Source organism: Pristiophorus japonicus, chromosome 5, assembly GCF_044704955.1.
Source record: "Pristiophorus japonicus isolate sPriJap1 chromosome 5, sPriJap1.hap1, whole genome shotgun sequence".
Classification (NCBI taxonomy): Eukaryota; Metazoa; Chordata; class Chondrichthyes; family Pristiophoridae; genus Pristiophorus; species Pristiophorus japonicus.
In genome coordinates, this window is record NC_091981.1 from 162,254,468 (window position 1) to 162,281,456 (window position 26,989).

The following is a 26,989-nucleotide window of genomic DNA, read 5'->3' on the forward strand; positions in this document are numbered from 1 at the left end:
GGGATGGGGGGGAGAAGAAGGGATGGGGGGGGGAGAAGAAGGGATGGGGGGGAGAAGAAGGGATGGGGGGGAGAAGAAGGGATGGGGGGAGAAGAAGGGATGGGGGGAGAAGAAGGGATGGGGGGAGAAGAAGGGATGGGGGGAGAAGGGATGGGGGGAGAAGAGGGGATGGGGGGAGAAGAGGGGATGGGGGGAGAAGAGGGGATGGGGGAGAAGAGGGGATTGGTGGGGGGGGAAGAGGGGATTGGTGGGGGGGGGGAAGAGGGGATGGGGGGGAGATTTAAATATGTAATATTTTAAATTATTAATTTTTTAAAACTTTTCCTTTGTCTTTTTTCTCTTTCAATCCAATTTTTCTTTCTCTTTCTGTATTTCATTTTCTGTACATGCTGTGACAGTGAATTCATCCATTCTAATTTATACTTCCTTCTCAGTCCATGTGCTGTTAATTTCACAATCCTTCAATCTGATTGGTTAAACAGATACACAGTTGCTTATCCTGTTCATTGAGGTCTCAGATGCTTTTTCCCTCACTGCACCATCATCAGGATGCAATTTCAGCAATTTGTCATATAAAACATTTAGAAACCTAAACATGCACGGGTCAAGTCTAACCCTTGACCCTGGCATGTTTAGATATCCTGCTGAAGATAGATACCCTGCTGCAGAAAAATCGGGGCTATTGATAAAATAAGCCTACACTAATAGCGAAATCAAGCACATAATGAAAAGTATAGCAATGAAGCCAATTTTATACTGATGTTTCACTGCAGAATCTGTAAGCTAGGTCTACTGTAGTCTGAGATCAGATGCATCTCCGAATCATTTTGGATAAAACAGAATACCAGATTCAGTTTTACTAGGAAAGTGTTTTTGATAAAAATCGAAGTATGTCATTTATCCAACAAAACCATTCAGCACAGAATTCAACTTGTACAATAGTATTAAAAAAAAAGCCTGCAATTATATAGTGCTTTTCATATATTCAGATGATCCAAAGTTTTAATTAATTATATTGAAGTGTAGTCATTGTTTTTATGCTGGCAAATATGACAGTCAATTTGTGCACAATGAGGTCTCACCAAGAGTAAAAAAGATAAATGACCAGATAACATTTAGTGACATTAGTTGAGGGATAAATGTTGGCCTTGAAACCAGGAGAACTTCAATGCTCGTCTTCGAATAGTGACTATTATGAGCTCAAATATCCCCAGGAGTTGCCCCGTTTTTTTTTGAGTAAGTAGCTTTTTTTGGAGTAACTTAAAAATCATAAATTTCTCCATTTAACTTGTTCCAGTGTAAGTCAGTTAGTTAGGTTTTTTTCTAGTTTCGTTTTTTTCTTTCCAAATGGGGGCGTGACCAGCCACTTACGCCTCTTTTGGCCATAGAAGCAAATTTGGCCAGCTGAAAGTTACTCCAAACTAACTTAGGCCAGTGTATGTGGCCACTTTTGTAGGCACAGAAAAACCTTACCTACATTTAAGAAATCAGTGCAGGTAGCCACAGATGGGGGGGGGGGGGTACGGATGGGAAGGTGAGTTAGAGGATTCTAAAGCACTAAACACCTTCACAACATCAGCACATCACAACATCTTCAGCACAACAGCTGCACAACATCACCAAAAATAAATAAAAGATAAATCAGCTACTGAAAAGAGCAGTCCACCTTGCCGACTGCAGAATGCACCGGCTAGCCCTCCCGCCAGGGCTAGGGGCGGCAGGCACGCATGACTGTAGGGGTGAGGTATTTTTACTTTTTACAGTTGTCCCTAAATGTTATGTGGTCCGAATGGAACATGATTCAGTCTCAATGCAAAATATATTTTATTGGATATTTTACAATGCACTTCAACAACAGCAAAGAAAGGCTGCTCCCATTCCTCACCCACATCTCGGGGAAAGTGCACTTCCTCATAGGATCGGTGATGGTGTTGGGGGAGTTGGGGGCCCGGCTTGGGTCTCACCGGTGGCTGGTGCATGGATTGAAATGGGAGTGACATTTGAGTATCCGGCCTTTGTGCCCTTATTGCAGAAGCTAGCTCCCTCATGGCATCTGCCATTGTTTGCACACCCTCTGAAATGCCCGCTCTCAGTGCTGATATTTCTCCCGACAGTATCGCTACCTCATCACACACCCCACTGACGGTCGCCACGAGTGATCTTGTAAGGGCATTGGTCTCCTCACCCAAAGACAGAACCTGATTAACATCTGCTGAAGGCTGCATCTCAGGAGAGACTGGTCGGCTTCTCCTTCCCTTCACTGTGGGTCTGCCTAGTGGCACCCCTCCAGTGCGAGGTGCAGGCTGGGACAGTGGGTGTTCCAACATGCATTTCACCACCGCCACTGGGACCCGCAACCTCGGAACGTGTGAAACCATGGAATGTCGCCGAGGAGCTCATGGGGGTTTCTGGCAGTGTGATGCCCTGTACTATGGACTGATCCATATCGCGATCAGCATTCTCCTCCCCCCACCCGCCTTGGTCTGGAGCGCACGCATCTGGATCTTCAGGATGTTGAGGAGTGCCTTCTTCTTCTGCAAAATACAACAGAAGAGTCAAATGGTTAGCAGCACAGGAGGGGGCAGGATGGGTGGAATGAGTAGTCTGATACGTAGCAGGCCAGTCAGCAGGTTGACTTGAAGGACGACGATGCATTTTAATGACTCACCCTCACGTGTGGGTCCAGCTTGTGCAGAGCCGATTCTTTTTCTGCAGGCGCGACTCACAGCAAGGCAGCAACCCTCTGTTCCAGGTGCGATAGTTGGTGCAGATTTGGTGGCCCTCCTCCTGTTCCAAGTCTTTCCCTTTTGTTGTGGGCCAATTTCTTTTGCAAATTTGAAAATATAACTTTTCGCACATAGTGTGCTTCTGATGGGTGGGACATATACAGATGGTCACATTTTCAATTGCAATTCCATTTAAAGATGAAGATATTACTTACACTCACTACTTGACCAATGTCCTGCCATTACTTTTTGCACAGGCTTCCAGATCTTGTGGAGTATTCTTCTGCAACTAGGTTCCATCTTCTTCTCATTTCCTTGGGTGAAACTTTTGTGGGGCCATTCTTACTGATATCCAGCTCCAGCCATTTCTCCTCAATGACAGTAACTGGTTTCTCCACTTGCTCTTGGAGGAAATTCTTTGCTTTTGTTGCATGTTTTTGTGTCATTTGTGTATTGGACTTACACTCCGATAATGTTCAAAAATCACAGTTCTCACCTTTCTTCCACCTATCCAGCACTCCTTTCCGGACGGGTTGCACCTCAACAGGGCCGGGACCAATATCCTCGTGGGAAGGTTTGCTAGTGCTTTGGGGTGGTTAAACTAGCTTGGTGGGCGGGGGTGGGGGTGGGGGGGAAAAAGGAGAGCACAGATTCAAAAGGGAGAGGCGCAAAGCTGGAAATAGAAGGCAGAAAATTAGTACCTGTGTTTGGAAGGCAGAGGAAACAAAGGCTAGAAAATAGACAACAACTAAGGGCAGGAATGGGAGCTCAACATTCCTGGTTACAGGGTTTTCAGACAAGAAAGAGAAGGGGATAAAAAAGGAGGGGGGCTCACAATATTGATTGAAGAAACAATTACAGCTGTGAGAAGGGATAATATGTTAGAAGGATCATCAAATGAAGCCTATGGGCTGAAATGAACAAAAAAGGGGCAATCACACTGCTGGAAGTGTACTATAGACTCCTAGTCAGAGGGAGATAGATGAACAAATATGTAGACACATTTCTGAGAAGTGCAAAAGCAGTAGGGCAGTAATAGTAGGGGATTTCAACTATTCTAACATTAACTGGGATAGAATCAGTGTAAAAGCTATAAAGGACGCAGAATATTTCAAATGCATCAGACCTTTTTTTAGCCAGTGTGTAGCAAGTCCAAAAAGAGAGCAGGCAGTTCTGGACTTAGTTTTAAGGAATGAAGCTGGGCAGGTGGAAGGGGTATCAGTGAGAGATCAATTTGTTGGCAATGATCATAATTCAGTTAGATTTCGCATAATTATGGAAAAGAGACAAAGACAGAACAGGAGTAAAAGTTCTCAACTGGGGAAAGGCCAATTTTTCTAAGCGGAGAGTGATTTAGCAAACGTGGACTGGAAACAACTACTTGAAGATAAATCAGTATCAGAGCAGAGGGAGGCATTCAAGGAGGAGACAGTGAGGGTTCAGAACAAATATGTTCCCACAAAGAAAAAGGGTGGGACTCACAAATCTAGAGCCCTCTGGATGTTCTGGGGTATATAGGGTAAAATAAAGCACAAAAAGGAAGCTTATGTCAGATACCGAGAGCTACATACTGCAGAAAGCCTAGAGTACAGAAAGTGTAGGGGTAAAATTAAAAAGGAAATTAGGAAAGCAAAGAGATTGCATGAAAAAATAATGGCAAGTAATATTAAGGAAAACCCAAAGATGATTTATAAATACATAATGAGCAAGAGGATAACTAAAGAAAGAGTAGGGCGAAAAAGATGCTAGATGTGGGTATGGTTCTTAATTAATACTTTATGTCTGTCTTCACAAAAGAGAGGGACGATGCAGACATTGTGGTTAAGGAGGAGGAGTGTGAAATATTAGATGAGATAAACATAGTGAGAGAGAAAGTATTAAGGGGTTTAGCATATTTGAAAGTAGATAAATTACAAGGCCCAAATGAAATGTATCCCAGGCTGTTAAGAGAAGCAAGGGTGGAAATAGCGGAGGCTCTGACCATAATTTTCCAATCCTCTCTGGCTACAGGTGTGGTGCCAGAGGACTGGAGGACTGCTAACATTGTACTATTGTTTAAAAAGGGACAAAGGGATAATTACAGGCCAGTCAGCCTAACCTCTATGGTGGGAAAATTATTGTAAAAAATTTTGAGGGACAGTATTAATCGTCATTTAGAAAGGCACAGATTAATTAAGGTCAGTCAGCTTGGATCTGTTACAGGAAGGTCGTGTTTGACTAACTTGATTAAATTTTTTGAGGAAGTAATAAGGAGGGTCGATGAGGGTAGTGCATTTAATGTAGTCTACATGGATTTTAGCAATGCTTTTGATAAGGTCCTACAGACTGGTCAGACAAGTAATAACTCATGGGATCCAAGGGAAAGTGGCAAGTTGGATCCAAAATTGACTCAGTGGCAGGAAGCAAAGGGTGATTGTCGACGGGTGTTTTTGTGACTGGAAGGCTGTTTCTAGTGGGGTTTCACAAGGCTCAGTATTAGGTCCCTTGCTTTTTGTGGTATACATCAACGGTTTAGACTTCAAGGTCGGGGGCATGATTAAGAAGTTTGCAGATAATACAAAAATTGGTCGTGTGGTTGATAGTTAAGAAGAAAGCTCTAGACTGCAGGAAGATATCAATGGACTTGTCATGTGGGTAAAAAAGTGGCACATGGAATTCAATTTGGAAAATTGAGAGGTAATACATTTGGGGAGGGCTAACAAAGAAAGGTAATACACAATAAATGGCAGGATACTGAAAAATATAGAACAGAGACACCTTGGGGCCAAGTTTCGGCCTGAGTTGCTCCTTTTTTTTTTGGAGCAACTGGTTTAGAATGGAGTATTTTAGAAATTGCAATTCTCGGCATTTAGTTTGCTCCAGTTCTAGTCAGTTAGAACAGTTTCAGTTTGGAACAGCTTTTGTTTCTTCAAAAGGGGGCGTGTCCGGCCACTTACGCCCGTTTTGAAAGTTTAGGCAGTGAAAACTTACTCCAAACTAATTTAGAATGGAGTATGTGTAGATTTTTGTACGCTCAGAAAAACCTTGTCTACACTTAGAAAATCAGGCGTAGGTTACAAATCAGGCGTAGGGAATGGGGAGGGGGGGGGGTTAAAGGGAAGTTTACAAACATTAAACACTTCAGTTTTACAAATAAAGAGCCATCAATAATAAATGATAAATACATCAATAAATCAACCAATAAATCAATCAAAAAAAAAATTAATAAAAAATTTAAAAATCAATAAATAAAACATTTTCTACTTACCGACTGCAGCACCGGGAGTCCTCCAACAGCGTGCTGGGATGGCCCCCCCAGTGTGTCTCTGTCAGTGTCACTATCTCTCTGTCTGTCTGTTTGTGTGTCTCTCACTCTCTGTCTGTGTCTGTGTTTCTGACAGCGAGGGGAGGGGGGAAGGAGGGAAGAGGAAGGGGGAAGGAGGGAAGAGGAAGGGGGAAGGAGGGGAGAGGAGGGGGGGAAGGAGGGGAGAGGAGGGGGGGAAGGAGGGGCGAGGAGGGGGGGGGGGAAGGAGGAGGGAGGGAAGGAGGACGGGGGAAGGAGGAGGGAGTGGAAGGAGGGGAGAGGAGGGGGGGAAGGAGGAGGGGAGAGGAGGGGGGGAGGGGGGAAGGAGGAGGGGGAAGGAGGGGGGGGGAAGGAGGAGGAGGAGGAGGAGGAGGAGGAGGAGGAGGAGGAGGGGGGGGAAGGAGGGGGGAAGGAGGAGGGGAGAGGAGGGGGGGAAGGAGGAGGGGAGAGGAGGGAGGGAAGGAGGAGGCGGGAAGGAGGAGGGGAGAGGAGGGGGGGGAGGGGGGAAGGAGGAGGGGGGGGAAGGAGGGAGGGAAGGAGGAGGGGAGGGGGGGAAGGAGAGAGGGGAGGGAAGGAGAGAGGGAGGGAAGGAGAGGGGAGGGAAGGAGAGGGGAGGGAAGGAGAGGTGATGGAGGGAGGGAAGGAGAGGGGAGGGAGGGAGGGAAGGAAGGAGAGGGGAGGGAAGGAGGGGAGGGGAGTGAACGGCCGGGCCCAAGACTTCGGGCTGGATTTACAGGTAGGTGGCATCGGGTCTTGGGTCGCGGAGATCGGGGGGTGGGGGGGGAAGGGAAGAGAGAGAGTCGCGGAGGTCGGGGGGGTGGGGGAAGAGAGAGAGAGAGAGAGTTGCGGAGGTCGGGTCGGGTCGCCAGGGTGGGGGGGGGGAACGGAGGTCGGGTCGGGTCCAGGGAGCAGGAGTCAAGTCGGGTCGGGTCCGGCCGGATGGGAGGTGAGCCTTATCCATGCAGCCCCAGTGAGGCCATTCGGCCAGGGCTCGGGGCTGCGTGCTTCAGGCCCCTCCCACAGTTTCGGGCGCCTGGAGCTACTGCACATGCGCACCCACTGTAGCGCGCATGTGCAGAGGTCCCGGCACTGTTTTCAGCGCAGGGACCTGGCTTCGCCCCCCACACCTCGTGCTGTGCCGCGCCCAGCTCCAGAGGACCTGCAGGGAGCCGGAGAATAGGTGAGTTTTTTTTTTAGGCGCACTTTGTGGCACGAAAAACGGGCGTCCAGGTCCGGGCTGCGCTGTTTTAGGCGCGGCCCGAAACTTGGGCCCCTTGGAGTGCATGTCCACAGATCCCCAAAGGTAGTAGGACAGGTAGATATGGTGGTTAAGAAAGCATATGGGATACTTTCCTTTAATAGCCGAGGCATAGAATATAAGAGCAAGTAGGTTATGCTTGAAGTGTATAAAACACAAGTTGGGCGACAGCTAGAGCACAGCGTAAAAGTTCTGGTCACCACATTACAGGAAAGATGCGATTGCACTAGAGAGGATAAAGAGGACATTCACGAGAATGTTGCTAGGAGTGGAGAATTTTAGTTATGAGGAAAGTTTGGATTTGCTGAGGTTGTTTTTTTTGTAACAGAGGAGGCTGAGGGGAGACTTGATTGAGGTGTATAAAATTATGAGGCGCCTAGATAGAGAGGATGGGAAGGGTGTATTTCCCTTAGCAGAGAGGTCAACAACCAGTGGCATAAATTTGAAGTAATTTATCGAAGGATTAGAGGGGAGTTGGGGAGAACTTTTTTTTCACCCAGAGGGTGTTGGGGGTCTGGAACTCACTGCCTCAAACGGTGGTCGAGGCAGAAACCCTCATCACAATTAAAAAATACTTAAGTGCCATAACCTACAAGAGCTGGAAAGTGGAATTAGGTTGGATAGCTCTTTTTCAGCTGACACAGACACAATGGGCTGAATGGCCTCCTTCTGTACCATAAATTTCTATGATTCTATACTTGTCCTCAATTAGGAAAATGCTGGCGGTTATGTGTTTCACTGCGTGTTTTCTTATGTCAGCGTTGAAATAGCTTCAGCTGATCAAATTCTACAACCTAGTACGAGAGAGGTGGGTAAACTTGGTTTATGCCAGTTGCACAAAACGAGCTCAAAGTGAATCGGCAACCTGTTTTACACCGCGCTTGATTGCCTTGGCTCGCTGATAGCACTCTCACCATGAAATCAGGTGGTCATAAGTTCAAGCACCACTCTGAATACTTGAGCACAAAAACCAGGCTGACAATCCAGTGCAGTACTGAGAGAGTGCTGCACTTTTGGAGGTGCTATCTTTCAGAAGAGATATTAAACCAAGGCCTCATCTGCCCTCTTGGATGGACATAAAAGATCCCTTGGCACAATTTGAAGAAGAGCAGTGGAGTTATCCCCGGTGTCTTGGCCAATATTCATCCCTCAACATCACTAAATCAGATTATCTGGTCGTGTATCTCATTGCTGTTTGTGAGCCTCACTGTGCGCAAATTGCTGCTACTTTTCCCTACCTTGTAACAGTGACTACACTTCAAAAATACTGCATTGGCTGTAAAGCATTTGGGATGTCCTGAAAGGTGCTATAAATACAAGTAATTTATTTTTCCTTTATCTTTTCCATTGACTTCAATTCAATTTTAAAGCCTCGAATAAACTTCTTACACTTAAAAGCATTTGTAGCAAAATATGAGAAATAAATATAGTAGCAATAATTTAAGGAGTAGGTTTACAGTCTTGATTTTGAGCTAGAGATCAGTGTCAGTAAAGTAAAATATATAATTACATAACTGTAAATATTAATATTTTTACAAGGAGGATTTTACTTGAATTATACAAGCATTAAAATATACAAAAGATACTATATAAACAACATACCAGGAGAAACTGAGAAAATTCTTGGTATTTAAGGCAATTCTTCTTATCTTTTCCAAATTGCAGATCCACAAACTCGGAATTCCAGTCAAATGGAATATGCTGGTGAATGGTGGTTTGACTAAATATTTGCTTGATGTGATCTATATATCATGATGAAATATATGGATTAATGTAAAAATATCTCCAGGCAAAATATTTCATGCTACCTGTAATTGAAGACAGAAATAACTTTTTCATTAATCTCCTACAGCATTGTGTTAATATGAATTTGATTCCAAATAACTTAAGGTCAAACACCTGTCAGACTAAACTCTCCTGTGATATTAATATATCATGACTTATGTTAAATGCTTGTAGTGACTAACCTATCAAATTTAATAATAAGTGCCCTCCAGCCTTACTCCAGAAAAATTATACCAGTCAATTCCCATTGCAACATCAAAAATATTTGGAAGTTGCTAGAGACACTGTCCATATGTTTTATTAAAACTATACTTCAAATAAAATCTATATTTGTACAACATACATTATTGACTGAATGCAACATTTCACAAACCATAGAAAAACAAGATTATTTTTCAATCTTTTAAAATGAAGGTATTGAGAATATTTATTCAAGGGTTTGTTATAGTTGCTATAGTTTTACTTCTGTGCTACATAAGTAACTGAAGCTAGAGAATTTAACTAACTGCATTAACTGAACATTTTCCTAATTTCCTAAAATTTTACTGAATACATACAACCTCTACTTATGCATAATCATAAAACTGTGATAATGTTCAAAATTGCAATAATTATGGGCCTAGAAATTCGCTGGTGCCACGCCTGTTTTTCAGTTTGTTAAAAATACTTACCTGAATGTACATTAAAACTACGGTCTGCTAATGATCCCCCTCCCCCCCATTCTAATATCTCGATCATCTCACCCCATCCACCACACCACTCCCCCGCCATCCCGACCCTTTAAGACCTAACTGCGTGCCAGTGGTCTTCAGCAGCAAGCTGCCCATGGACAAGCAGCAGGTGTCTGCAGCTCGCCTGTGTGATATTAATGTGGCCTTGGGCTTACTCATTCTGGCGCAGGGAGTTCACGTCGGTGTCAACAAATTTCTAGGCCTATGTATTTACTATACACAGAGAAAAATATTTATATATGTGTAGACACAGCCATGCTAAAAATGCTTAGAAATATCAGTTTTTCTGCAGAGGCTTACTTCAATGTTTGATGATATATTTCTTACAGAACAATTTCACTTCAATTTTTTTTTGACTGAGAACCGTTTCGGAGCTGGAGCGGTGGCTGGAGTCAATGTGGTGTATCCGTGAGGCTGAGAGCCATGTGGATAGCACGTTTGAGGAGATGGTCACCCCGCAGCTTAAAAGAGTGCAGGTAGAGGGGAAGTGGGTGACCACCAGATGAAGTAAGAATGCTAGGTAGGTAGTGCAGGAGTCCCCCCATGAGTCCATCTCACTTTCAAACCAATATTCACTTCTGAGTATCGGTGAGGGCGATGGTGCCTCTGGGGAGTGCAGCCAGAGCCAATTCCAAGGCACCATGGGTGGCTCAGCTGCACAGTGAGGGAGGGAGGAAGAATAAAAGAGCTCTAGTGATAGGGGATTCTATAGTTAGGGAAACAGACAGGCGTTTCTGCGGCCGTAGACATGACTCCTGAATGGTTTGGTGCCTCCCTGGTGCCAGGTTCAAGGATGTCAGAGTGGACGCAGGGCAGGATAAACAGCTAGAGGTCATTGTCCATATCGGGACCAATGACATAGGTAAAAAGAGGGATGAGGTCCTACAGGTAGAATTCAGGGCGCTAGGAAGAAAATTAAAGAGTAGGACCTCAAAGGTAGTAATCTCCAGGTTACTACCGGTGCCACGTGCTAATGAGTACAAGAATAGAAGGATAGAGAGGATGAACACGTGGCTGGAGTGTTTGTGTAGGAGGGAGGGCTTTAAATTCTTGAGGCATTGGGACCGCTTCTGGGGGAGATGGGACCTGTACAAATCGGACAGTTGCACCTCAACAGTGCCAGGACCAATATCCTCGCGGGGAGTTTTGCTCGTGCTATTGGGGAGAGTTTAAACTAGCTTGGCAGGGGGATGGGAACCGGAGAACAAATTCAATAGGGAAGGAAGTAAAGCAGAAATTGGATAGCAAGAAACTAGAAAGCGAATCTGTAAGACAGAGGAAACAAGGCTTAGTAAGTAGTAAGCAAGGAGGTCTTCCTGCGCTAAATGGTATATACTTTAAGGCAAGGAGTATAGCGAATAAGGAGGATGAGCTAAGAGCACAAGTAGATACTTGGGAGTATGACATTATAGTCATTACAGAAACATGGCTGAAAGAGGGGCAGGTTTGGCAGATCAATATTCCTGGTTACAGGATTGTTAGACAAGACAGAGAGGAGGGTAAAAAGGGGGGCGGTGTCGCAGTACTGATTAAAGAAACTATTACAGCGGTGAGGAGTGATGATATGTTAAGAGAGATCATCAAATGAAGCCATATGGGTCAAATTGAAAAATAAAAAAGGGGCGATCACACTGCTGGGAGTGTATTTTAGACCCCCAAACAGTGGGAGGTAGATAGAGGAGCAAATATGTAGGCAAATTGCTGTGAAGTCCAAAAACCATACAGTAGTAATAGTAGGGGATTTTAACTATCCGAATATTGACTGGAACAAATATAGTGTGAAGGGTATAGAGGGTGCGGAATTCTTGAAATGCATTCAAGAGAACTTTTTTTAATCAGTATGTAGCAAGCCCAACATGAGGAGGAGCAGTTTTGGATTTAGTTTTGAGGAATGAAGCTGGGCAGATTGAACGGGTATTAGTGGGAGAGCATTTGGGTGTCAGTGACCATAATTCAGTCAGATTCAAGTTGGTTATGGATAAGGACAAGGATAGGCCTGGAATAAATGTCCTGAATTGGGGAAAAACTTATTTTGCTATGTTAAGGTGTGATTTGGCCATAGTGGACTGGAAACAGCTACTTGTGGGTAAATCAGTGTCGGAACAGTGGGAGGTATTCAAGGAGGCTCAGGCCAAACATGTGCCCTTAAAGAAAAAGGATGCGAATAATAATTCTAGAGCCCCCTGGATGTCTAGGGACTTACAGGGGAGGATAAAGAAAGAAAAGGACACTTATGTCATATACCAACGGCTAAATACTATAGAATCTTTAGAGGAATATAGAAAGTTAAGAGGCAAAATTAAAAAGGATATTAGAAATGCTAAGAGAGAGCACAAAAAATTCTTGGCCAGTAAAATTAAGGAAAATCCTAAGATGTTCTATAAATATATTAAGAGTAAGAGGGTAACTAAAGAAAAGGTTGGGCCTGTTAGAGACCATGAAGGTAATTTTTGTGTGGAGGTGGAAGATGTTGGGAAGGGTCTTAACGAATACTTTGCATCTGTTTTCACAAAGGAAAGGGGTAATGCAGATACTGCTATCGAGGAGGAGTGTGATATTCTGGATGAAATAAATATGAGAGAGGAAGTATTAAGTGGTTTAGCCGCTTTGAAAGTAGATAAGTCCCCAGGCCCGGATGAAATGCATCCCAGGCTGTTGAGCGAAGTAAGAGAGGAAATAGCAGAGGCCTTGACCATCATTTACCAGTCTTCCATGGATTTGGGCATGGTGCCGGAGGATTGGAGGACTGCTAATGTAGTACCCTTGTTTAAGAAGGGAAAAAGGGATAGGCCGAGTAATTACAGGCCTGTCAGCCTAACCTCAGTGGTGGGAAAATTATTGGAAAAAATCCTGAAAGACAGGATAAATCTACATTTGGAAAGGTGAGGATTAATTAGGGACAGTCAGCACGGATTTGTTAAGGGAAGATTGTGTTGACTAACCCGATTGAATTTTTTGAGGAGGTAACCAAGAGGATCGATGAGGGTAGTGTGTACGATATAGTGTATATGGACTTTAACAAAGCTTTTGACAAGGTCCCACATGGTAGACTGGTCACGAAGATTAAAGCCCATGGGATTCAGGGCAAAGTGGCAAGTTGGATCCAAAATTGGCTTGGAGGTAGGAAACAAAGGGTAACAGTTGATTGATGCTTTTGTGACTGGAAGGATGTTTCCAATGGGGTTCCGCAGGACTCAGTAATGGGTCCCTTGCTTTTTGTGGTTATATATCAACGATTTAGATTTAGATTTGAATATAGGGAGTATGATTAAGACGACACTAAAATTGGCTGTGTGGTTGATAATGAAGAGGAAAGTCATGGGCTGCAGACAGATATCAATCTACTGGTCAGGTGGGCAGAGCAGTGGCAAATGGAATTAATTCTGAGAAGTGTGAGGTAATGCACTTTGGGAGGGCTAATAAGGAAAGGGTATACACATTAAGCGGTAGGCCACTTAATAGTGTAGATGAACAAAGGGACCTTGGAGTGCTTGTCCACAGATCCCTGAAAGTAGCAGGCCAGATGGATAAGGTGGTTAAGAAGGCATACGGAATGCTTGCCTTTATTGGCCGAGGCGTAGAATATAAGAGCAGGGAAGTTATGCTTAAATTGTATCATACTTTGGTTAGGCCACAGCTGGAATACTGCGTGCAGTTCTGGTCGCCATAGTATAGGAAGGATGTGATTGCACTAGAGGGGGTGCAGAGGAGATTTACTAGGATGCTGCCTGGAATGGAGAATCTTATGAGGACAGATTGGATAGGCTAGGTTTGTTGTCATTGGAACAGAGGAGGTTGAGCGGAGACCTCATTGAGGTGCACAAAATATTGAGGGGCCTGGACATAGTGGATAGTAAGTGCCTATTTCCATTGGTGGAGGGGTCTATTACGAGGGGGCATAGTTTTAAGGTGGTTGGTGGAAGGTTTAGAGGGGATTTGAGGGGGTCTTCTTTACGCAGAGGGTTGTGGGGATCTGGAACTCACTGCCTAGAAGAGTGGTGGATGCAGAAACCCTCACCACTTTTAAGAGTTAGTTGGATGGGCACTTAAAGTGCCGTAACCTGCAGGGTTACAGACCTAGAGCTGGTAATTGGGATTAGACTTGATAACCTTTTGTTGGTCATCGCAGATATAATGGTAAATACTGCAGTGAATCGAATACAGCCAGGGTGATGATCTGGACTAGTTTCCATCACCTGGATGGGTCGGAGAGGAATTTTCCCAGATTTTTTTTCTCTCTAAATTGGCCTGGGTTTTTAAATCTGCTTTTTGCCTCTCCCAGGAGATCACATGGCTCCGGTTGGGGTGGAGTGTAGAAAGTTTCAGTATAAGGGGTGTTGCAGTTGTGTGGGGGGGAACTGGTTGGGCTGGGTGCTCTTTGCCTTTCCGCCATTGTTCATAGGTTTATATGTAACCTTCAGGGCTGCTGACCGAGGGCCGTGTGGCTCTTTGTCGGCCGACGTGGACATGATGGGCCAAAATGGCCTCCTTCTGCGCTGTAAATTTCTATGTTTCTATGAAACAAATACAAAATGATTTTTTGCACAAAGGAAAAAGGTACAGACTTCAGATCTTCCTGCAATAAAACAGAAAAGGCTGTGACATTAACAGGGTATTAAATGCAATAACAGGACCACCACTAAATCATTTAAACCATACGGACTTACATTATCAGCTTTTATGTAGTTGTCAACACTTAAACACAAGCACTAACATCTTACAGTACTTTTATCGCACAGGTGCAAAAACTAGTCAAAACCCGCTTTCAGAACTCTGTTTCACATTAACCTTTTGTGTACAGTAATCTTATGGCAATTAAGTCTGTTCCATACAGAACCGACCAGACCAGATTATACAGGTACACATTTATACAGGGTCAGATAAAAGCTGAAAAATACTGTTAACACATGGATTAATTTACACAAATAAAATTACAAATAAAGCTGACATGAAGAGAAAATATTAGCCAAGTAAGTCTACTGCATACCCAAACTTAACTAGTAACAGATGAAGCCAGGAATGTATCTACCTTTTAGTTAAAAACAGTATCCAAAATTTCAGAAATTAGTTTATGTCTAAAGCTTAGATCCTGAGGGAGAACAAAATTTAGATCTTAAGCGGCAGAGAGAAATATTTTGTGACAATCTATACTGAGATGATACTGAAAGAGTTAGGTTTTAATTTATATTTTTATTTTGCTAAAAGCAGTTTTATATGTTATGCAACAGACATCTAATTGGACAGATAGAGGTGCGCACATAAAAGTGTTATAATCAGTATAATGTAGCAAGAATTTGCAGCCATTTAGTAAACACCTGATTAGTGTTTCAACATTTATATCATTATCATGTACCATTAACTTATTATATATTTCTTGCTAATATTGCCTATATTTCATTTAACTAAACCAAATCATGCCTATTGCACTTATATCTGCCAAAACATAATTACAAGTCTGAAGGCGGTCGTGGTAATGGAATTTTTAACATACATGTGCTGGCAAATGCATGAACTGATCACTGGTGATGTAATTACTTCATCATTCTAAATTAACTGCAAACCAAATTTCTTTCAAAGTAACATAATATGACACTTTGATTTTGATGGTCTACAAGCAGCAGGAGGAACAATGAATTACAGAATTATGGTTAAAGAGGACAGGAATTTTGACCAAAAAATAATCCATAACATTCTGTCTAAGAATTCATTTTTTGTTTCTGATAAGTTCACTTTGTAATTAGGTCAATAATAAAATACATTTTGCCTTCTATTTGTGCAATAAACCCTCTCAGAAAGAGTTTCATTTTAAAAGATAGTTGCGGGTGTAGAGTGAGCCGCTGCCGGATTCATGGTAGGGAGGGGGCAATTCATAGCTTCTCCCAGATCTGCAAGACAATCCATTAATAGTTTTAGTAAATAACAATTTCCCGAAAAAGGGTAACTGCATAGGCGACTTCTCCTGACATCTGCCTCACCATGAAAATGATCCCAATCCTACAGCAGAATCTAATCCGAGGAAGCCAATGGTATGAGGAGGTACTTTGTTTTAGTTTTTTTCTTCTTATAAAAGAAAGTAAAATATGCTAGTTGACTTATGGGCATGAAAAAAACATCTAATGCTGTAAGCACTACAGTGATGATTCACTAAATGCGTTTAGAAACGGGAATAAAAATGGTTTTAAAATTAAAAATCATTGTTTACAAAATGAAAACAAAAAGCGAAGGAAATCCACAGTGGTTAGTTAGCATGGGGAAAGCAATAGGTTAATATTTCAGATGTAACCCTTTGGTTCTGATGAACGGTTACATTGAAAATGCAAACCTATCTTTCACTCTTGAGCATTCAATGGCATGCTGTCTAAGTTCTTGTTTTACTTCAGACTCCCAACATTTTGTGTCTTGTTTTTTTATCTCCACTATTTACCCAACACTTTTCTAATAGTACGCACCAAAGCTGACTTCTTCTATTCCATTCTTGTCAAATAGCTGGAAAGCAACAATGTATAAAGCATCTGGTGCACGCAAAACAGACTCAAATGCAAGAAAATCTTGAAAGGAGATCAGCCTGCAAATACAAAACTATGTTATTGTAATACAAATAAGAGACATTCATTAAAGTTAGAAATGGGGCCAAATCTGTCATGTATCTCACACTACTGTACATAACTGTATCTTACCATGACTGTAACTAGAGATGACCTGTAACTTACCTGACCACCAGGGGTGCACTTGCAGGAGACACTGGATACCTGTCCCAGACAGGTATATAAGGACAGGTCTCAGGCAAGTGTGGCATTCGAGAGTTGTGAAATAAAGGTGCAGGTCCTGAGTGACTTTGACTTCAGCATGTGCCTCGTGTGAGTCTGTACTGCAGGGACTGGACTTTACAGTGGCGACGAGTTACGGGGTTACAGAATCCACAGAATGGCAACCAATGGCTCAGATGAAAAATACAATGCTCGAGATAATTGGGAGGACTTTATAGAAAGGCTCCAGCAAAGCTTCGTAACAAAAGACTGGTTCGGCGACGATAAGGCAGACAAGAGAAGAGCCCATCTCTTGACCAGCTGTGGCTTGAAAACATACGCCTTAATGAAGGACCTGCTGGCACCTGAGAAACCAGCAAGCAAGTCGTTTGAAGAGCTGAGCACACTGGTAAGAGACCACCTGAAGCTAGCGAGCAGCCTACACATGGCCAGACACAGGTTCTACAACTAGACGCTATGTGGGCCAGAGCATACCCGGCTTCGTGGCGGAACTTCGGAGGTTGGCTAGCTTATGTGAGTTCTCCGATGAACTAAGGAGAGAAGTACTGAGACACTTTTTTATTGAAGGAATAGGCCACGCAGGCATATTCCGAAAGCTCATAGAGACCAAGAACTTGACCCTAGAGGCAGCAGCACTGGTTGCACAGACATTATTGGCAGGAGAAGCTGGCTGGCAAAACTAAACTGGAAATGGGATGATGTTCACGCCATGTCGTCAGAGGAACGGATCTCCTGCTCAACAGTTCTAAGTCGATTTGAACATCCCTTTCAGCCAGGTGTGGGCACCTTCAATGGGGCTAAAGTCAAAATCTACATCACACAGGATGCCAGACCGGTCCATCACAAGGCTAGAGCTGTGCCCTATGTGATGAAGGAAAAGATTGAACATGAAGTGGACAGGCTTCTGCAGGAAGGCATTATCTCACCCGTGGAATTTAGCGACTGGGCAAGTCCCATCGTCCCAGTCATGAAGCCTGATGGATCCGTACGAATCTATGGGGATTACAAATCTACCATAAACAGTCTCCCTACAGGACCAATACCCGCTGCTCAGAGCGGAGGACCTATTTGCCACATTGGCTGGAGGAAAACTTTTCTCAAAACTAGATCTCACATCTGCGTATATGACGCAAGAACGACCGAAGAGTCTAAGCTACTCACCACCATCAACACACATCGAGGCCTTTTCATGTACAATCGATGCCCATTCGGCATCAGGTCAGCAGCTGCTATATTCCAGCGCAACATGGAGTCTGCTCAAGTCCATCCTGGGGACGGTTGTATTTCAAGACGACATACTTATCATGGGCAGGACACCGACTCCCATCTCCGCAATTTGGAGGAAGTACTAAAGCAGTTGCATCGGGTAGGCCTATGAGTTAAGAAATCCAAGTGCCTGTTTCTCGCACCAGAGGTTGAACTTTTGGGCAGAAGGATTGCCGTTGATGGAATCTGCCCAACAGAGTCCAAAACCGAAGCAATTCGCCTGGCACCCAGGCCCCGGAATGTCTCGGAACTGCGCGGCTTTCTCGGGCTACTCAATTACTTTGGGAACTTTATGCAAAACTTAAGCACGCTGCTGGAGCCTCTCCACGTGCTACTCAGAAAGGGGTGCGATTGGTTTTGGGGGGACGCCCAGGAACGTGCCTTCAATAAGGCACGCAACCGTCTATGTTCCAGCAGTGTTTTGGCTTTCTTTGATCCAGGTAAAAAGCTAGTTCTTACATGTGATACGTCAGCGTACGGGGTCAGGTGCGTTTTACAACATGTCAATGGTGCGGGTAAATTACAACCCATAGCTTATGCCTCCAGGTCACTTTCGCGGGCGGAGCACGGGTACGGAATGGTGGAGGAGGCGGCGCTCGCGTGCGTGTACGGTGTCAAAAAGATGCACCAATACCTTTTCGGGGCCCAGTTCACATTAGAAACCAACCACAAGCCCCTCACGTCCCTACTATCCGAGAGCAAGGCAATAAACGCCAACGCTTCGGCGTGCATTCAGCAGTGGGCACTCATGCTGGCGTCTTACGACTACACCATAAGGCACAGACCAAGCACAGACAACTGTGCCGACGCGCTTAGCAGGCTTGGTGACCACGGAAGGGTCTGACGAACAGGACTGTGAGATAGTCATGGCAATCAATGCCTTTGAGTCCACAGGTTCACTCATGATGGCTCGCCAAATCAAAGCCTGGACGACCAGCGACCCCAAGTAAAAAGATGTGTCTTAACTGGTGACTGGGCAGAGGCTCGCGATGCCTGCCCCGAGGAGATCAAACCTTTCCATAGGCGCATGCATGAGCTGTCACTACAGGCAGACTGCCTGATGTGGGGCAGCCGAGTAGTTATGCCTCTGCGAGGCAGAGAAGCATTTGTCCGGGAGCTCCACCGCGAGCACCCAGGGATCGTTCTCATGAAGGCCATAGCCAGATCCCACGTCTGGTGGACTGGCATTGATGCGGACTGGGAGCTTTGCGTCCGACGGTGCACCATTTGTGCGCAGCTCAGTAATGCCCCCAGGGAGGCCCCCCCTGAGCCCCTAGCCCTGGCCCACCAAACCGTGGTCACGGGTGCACGTAGTCTATGCGGGCCCATTCATGGGCAAAATGTTCCTCGTAGTTGTAGATGCATTTTCAAAGTGGATCGAATGCACCATTTTAAACTCGAGCACCACCTCCACCACTGTGGAGAGCCTTGGAACCATGTTTGCAATGTACGGCATTCCTGACATATTGGTCAGTGATAATGGTCCGTGCTTCACCAGTGCAGAATTCCAAGATTTTATAAGTGACCATGGCATAAATCACATTAAGACGGCACCGTTCAAGCCGGCCTCCAACGGCCAGGCGAAGCGAGCAGTGCAGATCATTAAACAAGGCATGCTCAAAATCCAAGATCCCATGCTGCAGGGTCGCCTGTTGCGACTGCTGCCTGCATACAGATCTCGTCCGCATTCAGTGACCGGAGTTCCCCCCGCGCAACTATTTATGAAACAGACCTTAAAGACAAGGCTCTCATTAATCCTCCCAGACATGCATGAAATCGTTGAGGCAAAGCGCCGGAAGCTAACTGAGTACCATGACCGAAATTCGAGGGGGAAGTGGAATGAGATAGGGGACAAAGTGTTTGTGCTAAACTATGGCAGGGGTCCCAAATGGCTTGCAGGGACAGTAACAGGCAAGGAAGGAAACAGGCTACTGGTGGTACAAATGGACAATGGTCAAACCTGCCGGAGGCATGTAGACCAAGTCAAAAGTAGATTCACACACAACACTGCTGAACCAGAGGCAGACTACAATGTGGAACTCACACCACACTTGGTGGACAGACAGAGGGAACAACATAAGGAAAGGGCAACCCCAACAGACAGCCCAAGCGAGATATCAACAATCATACTGAACGAAACAGACAGCCCAGGCAAGATACCAGCAATCACACCGAAAGAAAAACAGGCACCAAGGCAAACAACTGAACCACAACTAAGACGCTCCACGCGAGAGCGTAGACCACCTGAGACTGAACCTAATAAAGACAATAAGACTTTGGGGGAGGGTGATGTCATGTATCTCACACTACTGTACATAACTGTATCTTACCATGCTATACATGACTGTAACTAGAAATGACCTGCAACCACAAGCTTACCTTACCACCAGGGTTGCACTTGCAGGAGACACTGGATACCTGTCCCAGACAGGTATTTCAAGACAGGTCTCAGGCAAGTGTGGCATTCGAGGGCTGTGTAATAAAGGTGCAGGTCCTGAGTGACCTTGACTTCAGCATGTGCCTCATGTGAGTCTGTACTGCAGGGACAGGACTTTACAAGATCCTCAAATGGAATATTGCATCACTGTAGTGTTTCAAGCCTCCGACAGTAAGGCAATCCCACAGAAGGAATGTATTACTTTGCAAAGATTCCAGGCCTTGGCCTGCAGTTAAGTGTTCTACGTAGTAAAAATCCCCTTTGGCTTTAAAAAGCCAATAAAAATTAATTTAATTTTAATTTACACAGAAACCAGCTGTTATGCAATAGACACACATTATTAGTGAATGGTTGAGATGTGCCTGTAGTGATGCAGGTGTTTGCCAGTATTTAAATTAGGGAACGTTCCCCCGGCACTGGATATTCCTGCAGTGTCAGTAGTGGAGGTTCCCAGCAGGCAGATCCCAGCACATACACCAAGATCTTCTAGAAATTTCATAAAATCAAAACATCACATAATATGTAGTAACATAACTAATGAGAAGATCAAAATGTATTGCCACATCAGGGCCCCATATTTTCCTCTCCCCATTCCCCTCACTCCAGCTTAAGTCAGGCAGACTTCAGCAGAATTTAGCTTTTTTCTAGATTCCGCTCTAATAAATAGACTTTAAACAGGTAGGACTACTGTCGGGGAATTAGCACACACATCAGGTTGTTGACGGAAGCTGTGGGCTGCTGCAGATCTCAAGGGTCTATTGCAGTGCAAATTCCAGCAGTTGTTGCGCCATTTGGCTGATGTCAGAGACCACAGTGGAGTCATGCTGCATTGTAGGTGGTTAACAGAAAATAAATCATACCTGAAGAGGCAACCTGATGGCCTCTAATGCCCAATTTCCTTGGGAACTATACTTTTCTGGCATCCATTGTGTGGAGACCCAGAAAATGACATGGGGGCATTACGACTCTCATGTCATGTGCATCAAAGTTAAATGCAACCGCTTGTTTCAGGGGAGCTCCCAGTCCAGGCTGGGGAAACCCAGGAAATGTGCATCATACACATTTCCAGTCTCTGAACTCTTTTCTTCTACCTAACGTCCCAGAAGCTGCCGCACATTCGGCATTTGGCAAAGGAATATTGACCACCATCTGCCAAAGGTTTTTAAACTGGAATCCCTGAAAGATTCCCACATTTCTGTATTTGTTGACTTATTAACATTATTTTTGTTTTTGTAATTATAGAGAAGTCATTTTCTGCAATGACAGCACTATTTTTGAACAGGAGCATCTTCAGAAGTTAGGATGTGGGATCCTTGGGAGTGACACAAAGGTTGCAGAGGTTTCCCTACACAGAAAAATCTGACATCCACTATAACATGAGGAAAAGAAAATATGTCTATGAATGTTTTTTAAATACAAAAAAGCAAACAATTTTTTAAACCGCAACAAATGTGCAGTGAAAGTAGGAGAATGTTTTCCTCCAGAATACTGCCAAAGCTACATTATTCATAGCTACATAAATAAATCAAAATATATTCAGAACAGATCAAAATAATTCTTCCCAAAAGAACAGTATGAAGCAAGCAGTCAGTGATCTGGAAGTTAGTTCCATTTTGTCCTAATAGTTTCTGTAATAATCCATTTCGATTTCATTTAAAAACTGTCTTAGTTCAGCCAACACCCTTTCATCTGTGCAAATCTGATGGTGGTGGGGGGTCAGAGAGGCAATGTTACTCTCCCTTCTAATTAAGGCTGGAACCTCAGGCTATACTGCACGATAGCATCAGCCTACTTACTAAATTTGATACAAATCAGCCCGAAACAAATTTAAGTTGAGATGATGTACACAACAAAAAAAGCACATAGGCAATGATTTTAGGTTTCACCAGAACAGTCTTTAAGCAAGGCATCTATACAATAGCAATTTATATACTGAATTTATTATTAATCCACTGAAGATTTTAAAATTGCAGTGTCACTGAAAATCTTGATAGTATGACATTTCATCAGAACAAACTCTAAAGACTGCTGCTCTAAAACATAGTAGTCGGATGCAGAATCCAATTTGCAACTCCCCTCACACAGCAATTTATGCTGAGCCAACAGTAGGTGCTTGCAAACTGAAAAAGGGAAGAGAAAAAAGGAGCAAGTCATACCCAGCTGCTCCTGCACCCTTCCAGTCACTAACTAAAATGGTAATGGCAAATGCTTGGCCACTCATCAGGGCCCAAGAAGACAGTTGGAGGGGAGCTAAAATAAACTCAGTGCTGAGATTATGAGCTCAATTTTGGCCACTATTCTGCGCTGTTCTTTTGGCGTATGCAGCTTTTCTTTGAAGCAGACAATAATCTGCAAGTTTGGCCAAAGTTTCTGCGCCGTTCTTTTAGTTCCCGATTTTTTTACACCACTGGGAGCAGAACCTGCTGTGTGCACCACTTCTGGCCATTTAAGTGAAAACGGTGCACTGCACACTTGTGAAAAACCTTCCCTACACTTAAGGAAATCAGCGCAGAGAAGAGAAAATCGGCGGAGAGAAGACGCCATTGTTCAGCGGAGCTGAAGACAGGGCAGGTAGGTGGGAGGGGTGGGTCATTTCGTCCCGTGATAGGTGCGGACCGGCCCACTGCCATCGTGGGCTGAAAGGACCCCGCACCAGCCCAGGAAGGCAACGGCTTCAGTTTCCAGCCCAGCCCTTTTCAGTTTCCAACCTCAGCCCTTCTGAGCGTCCCTTGTTACCCTAGCAACATCAGTTTTTGGCACAGGCCTCAAGCTCCACCCACAAAGCTTAAGGCCAATCTGCGCCGCTCCAAATTCAAAGTTAATTCCGGTGAAACTTGGATTTTTTGGGGCACATTTAGGCCACTAAAAAATTCAACGAATCTCTTTAACTGCGCCAAAAGCCACCCATGTGCAAAATTGAGCCTAAAGTTTGTTATAACAGTGTTGCCACTAGATAAAGCACCTCCTCCCTCCAGCATCACCACTTCATTATAAACTAGATGGAAGTAGTGCCTCCAGTATCATGGTTATGCAACTCTTGGAGGTAGATTCTCCCTGCATCACTAGAGGCAAAGTATGACAGGTGGCAAACAAGCAGCCACCTCTTACCAAAGGCAGGCTGCAGCACTTTATGTATTATTACACTGTACGGATCTTCCCTAACTTCAGGAGCCAGTAAATTAAAATGGAACAAATTCAGAGCAACAGTGACTGTGGAACCATACTGAAGCCTTTCTGCAATTTACACATACCATAAAGGTCAGCTTAGAGTTGGCAAGAAACTGTTCACGACAAAATGAGACACCATGGGGGCTAAATTCGATAGCTCCCGAAAACGAATGCGGGGATCCCGATACAGGATTAATATGATTTAGACACCGTGCCAACTTCGTGCTGCCTGCTCATTTCCATGATTGTAGCAAGTAGCCAGCGCTAATCGTGCTGTTGATTGGCTGCTCGCATCAGCAGGGGGCCCAAAATCATGAGCGCTTTGCACCATTTAAATCTAGCCTGTAATTTTTAAAGGGGAGTTGCATCATGACTGAAGCAGGTGGCGGAACAGATTCTGACCTGGGAAACACTCAATAATGGCACTACATGGGAGAGCGTGGGCTCCAATGTTTTCCGACACTGCACTGGAGGCCTTGGTGCAGGAGATAGAAAGGAGGATACAGGTGCGGTATCCACAAAGTGCCAGGAGGCCCTCCAGACAAACGCTCAGAAGATATAGGGAGCAGACAGCGTACCTGGATGCAGTGGCACAAAAATTTTAATGACCTCACAGGAGTAGTCAAGGTTAGTGAATGCATCCTCAAATGCCATATCACACCGACTGCACCATTAGCCTCAGCAACTGCGCAATGCACCACACCTCCATTATTCACTTACCAACAATCTCTGTCAGGACTGATACCTAACATTCATAGCTTTAGCTCACCCTCACACATTTAGCACTGCTGCAACCTTCACACCTACATCTCACAGCCTGCACAAACTGCCAGTTACTCAACCATGGCAATCACATTACCCAAACAGATTGCACCACATTTGCTGACACATTTCCCTCTCTATTGCAGGACAAGGTGCACAACCAGAGGCAGCAAAACCTAACCAGCGGGGGAAAAGGCTGCCTGCAGGTCCTTACCCTCATGGAGGAGATGGTGCTTGCATCATTGGAACGACCATTACTGAGGCCATGGCCAGCAGCGGGACTGAAATCACAGAAGACGACGGTATCCTCATACCTAATCCTCCTTCTCACATCCCACCTCCCATTCATCCCACAATCTCTTCTGATTTACAAGCTTCAGATGATATAATCATGCACCTCTTGCTTTACATCCCCCCCCCCCCCCCTCGCCTCAACCTTAGCCTTGTGCCTTTCTCCTTTCAGATACCCAACAACTGCAACCTGGCCAGGCAGTGGTGGAAGCAGGAATATAGTGATGAAGAAGAAACACCATCACTCGATTTCACACTTGCAGCCACAAACTCAGATACTGACACTGCGAGGATAGAGGATAACGGGTAACAGAGGCAGTATCTGCACATGGTGAGATACTGGGCATAAGTGCACTGCAGCCAGGGCAGGGAGCAAGGATAGCACAGATGCCAGCTCGCCAGAGGGTGCGGGCGCACACTAGTTCTGCTGCAGAGGACTCAGATGAGCACTACGATGGTGTAGGCTACAGAAGGTGGCTGATGGGTATGTACAATGAAATGCTTGGGAAGCCTGCTAGAAAGCCTACGTGCCATGTGAAGGATCATGGAGGAGTGCGGCACCAACCTGGCATAGGGCTTTGCGCAGAGCTTGGAGCCATCCTTTTCAGCATGGAAGTGTTGGCCAACTCCACCAGCACATTTACGGACCCAACTATAATGCAGCATCTGATGGTCGATGCCTCAGCTTCCATTGCAGCACAAGCAGTAGCCATCCAACATCCGAGTGATGCAGTGGAAGCTCAGACTGCTGTCATGCAAAGTCAGCTTGCTGCCACGCATACTCAGACTACTGCCATCATTGCTCTAGATTCTAGTGTTCAAAGGAGGCTTGCAGGGTGTCACAGCAGTCCGTCCTCCAACAGGTTACTAAGATTGCTGAGGCGCTGTCCCGAGGGGAGTAGCATTGGCTCCGTGGAGCATGAATCTGCTTTACTCGCGCAGGATGACAGCATTCATCCTCCCATCCCTGCCACTCCACCAGTGCCCAGATTTCTGCCATCCATACCAAGATTGTGCAGTCTGCAGCGGGTCCTCTAGGCCCAGAGCTGCTTGAGGTTGTCCTCCAAGGCTACCTCCAGTTTCCTGCTCTGAAAGTCAGCAGCCTTCTACTGCAGCCACTGGAGTAGCACTGCATAGAAGCACTATGACAAGCAAAGGCACACGAAAGACAAACACTAAAGGAATGAACATGGGTGATTAGTTTAATGTTGTATGCAATATGGCAAGATTTCATTTATAAATTTGGTTTGAAATGTTTAATATGTTCGATTTAATTTTTGCACAGTGATTATTTGGACGGTGTTTCTGACTCCCTCTGCGTATGCGTGCCCACTGGGTACTGCGCATGCGAACTCAATCTAGCCGTGCATGCACAGTATCATCATCATAGGCAGTCCCTCGGAAATGAGTTCTCAGGCGACTGAACAGTCCAATACGAGAATTACAGTCTCTGTCACGGGTGGGACAATCGTTGAGGGAAAGGGTGGCTGGGACAGGTTTGCTGCACGCTCCTTCCGCTGCCAGCGCTTGGTTTCTGCATGCTCTCGGTGGTGAGACTCGAGGTGCTCAGCGCCCTCCCGATGCACTTCCTCCACTTAGGGCTGTCTTTGGCCAGGGACTCCCAGGTGTCGGTGGGGATGTTGCATTTTAAATGTGTCCTTCAAATGTTTCCTCTGCCCCCGCACAGTATCAAACAAAGCGCTGGCTGCAGCCTGCTTTCCTCGGCTCTGTGCGGAGGTCAGGGGATCAGATGAGGGAGGGGGGGCGGGAAGAGGAGAGAGGTAGAGGGGGGAGGAGGAGATCGGGCGGGGGGAGGGAAGGAAAGGTGATCGGGGGGGGGAACCGAAGGGGAGAAAGGGGGTCGGGGGGGGGTGGTGGGGAAGGAGAGGGGATCAAAGGGGGAGTGGGAGGAGAGGGGATTTGGGGGAGGGGTTAAAAGAGTGGCTTGAAGGGGAGAGGAGATGGAGTTTAAGGGGGGTGGGGAGGAAAGGGAACCGAGGGAGGGAGGGAGCGGGGGGGAAGGAGGGGAGAGTGGTGAGTGGTTTGAGGTGGGGGAAAAGAGTGCTTTGGGGGGGGGGGGGGGAGGGGATTTCGAAAGGGGGTTGGGGAAGAGAGCGTGGTTTGAGGGGGGGGAGGAGAGGATAATCGAAGTGGGGAGAGGAGATTAAGGGGGGGGGTAAAGAGTGGGGATTGAAAGGGGGGGTGTTGGGGGAGGAAAGAGAGTGTGGTGTGAGGGGGGGAGGAGAAGATAATCGAAGGAGGGAGGAGAGGGGGCCGAAGGAGGGAGGAGAGGGGATTGACGGGAGAGAAAGAGTGGTTTCAGAGGGGGACGAGAGGGGATGGGGGGGGGTGGGAGGAGGAGAGGGGATCGAAGATGGGGAAGGGGTGGGGGAGAGGGGACCTTCAACCTGTTACATCTTTAACTTTTTCTAGTTTTGACGAAAGGTCATCGTCCTGAAACATTAACTCTGTTTCTCTCCCCACAGATTCTGCCTGTCCTGCTGAGTAAATTGCT

The 26,989-nt window shown here is 45.4% G+C and overlaps 1 protein-coding gene across 3 annotated transcripts in view; it reads right to left on the reverse strand.

Annotated features, from left to right (window-relative positions):
* Positions 1 to 26,989, reverse strand: part of LOC139264492 (electrogenic aspartate/glutamate antiporter SLC25A13, mitochondrial) — a 343,232-nt gene that overhangs the window by 159,307 nt on the left and 156,936 nt on the right. For all 3 annotated transcript variants that reach the window (XR_011593353.1, XM_070881056.1, XM_070881055.1), the window contains exons 4-5: positions 16,233 to 16,348; positions 8,870 to 9,009 (exon numbers count right to left, since the gene is read on the reverse strand). Coding sequence is in view for 2 of the 3 variants with exons in the window: in XM_070881056.1 (XP_070737157.1) it covers positions 8,870 to 9,009; positions 16,233 to 16,348 (256 nt within the window). In the remaining variant the exon portion in view is untranslated. The remainder of the gene's footprint in view (positions 1 to 8,869; positions 9,010 to 16,232; positions 16,349 to 26,989) is intronic.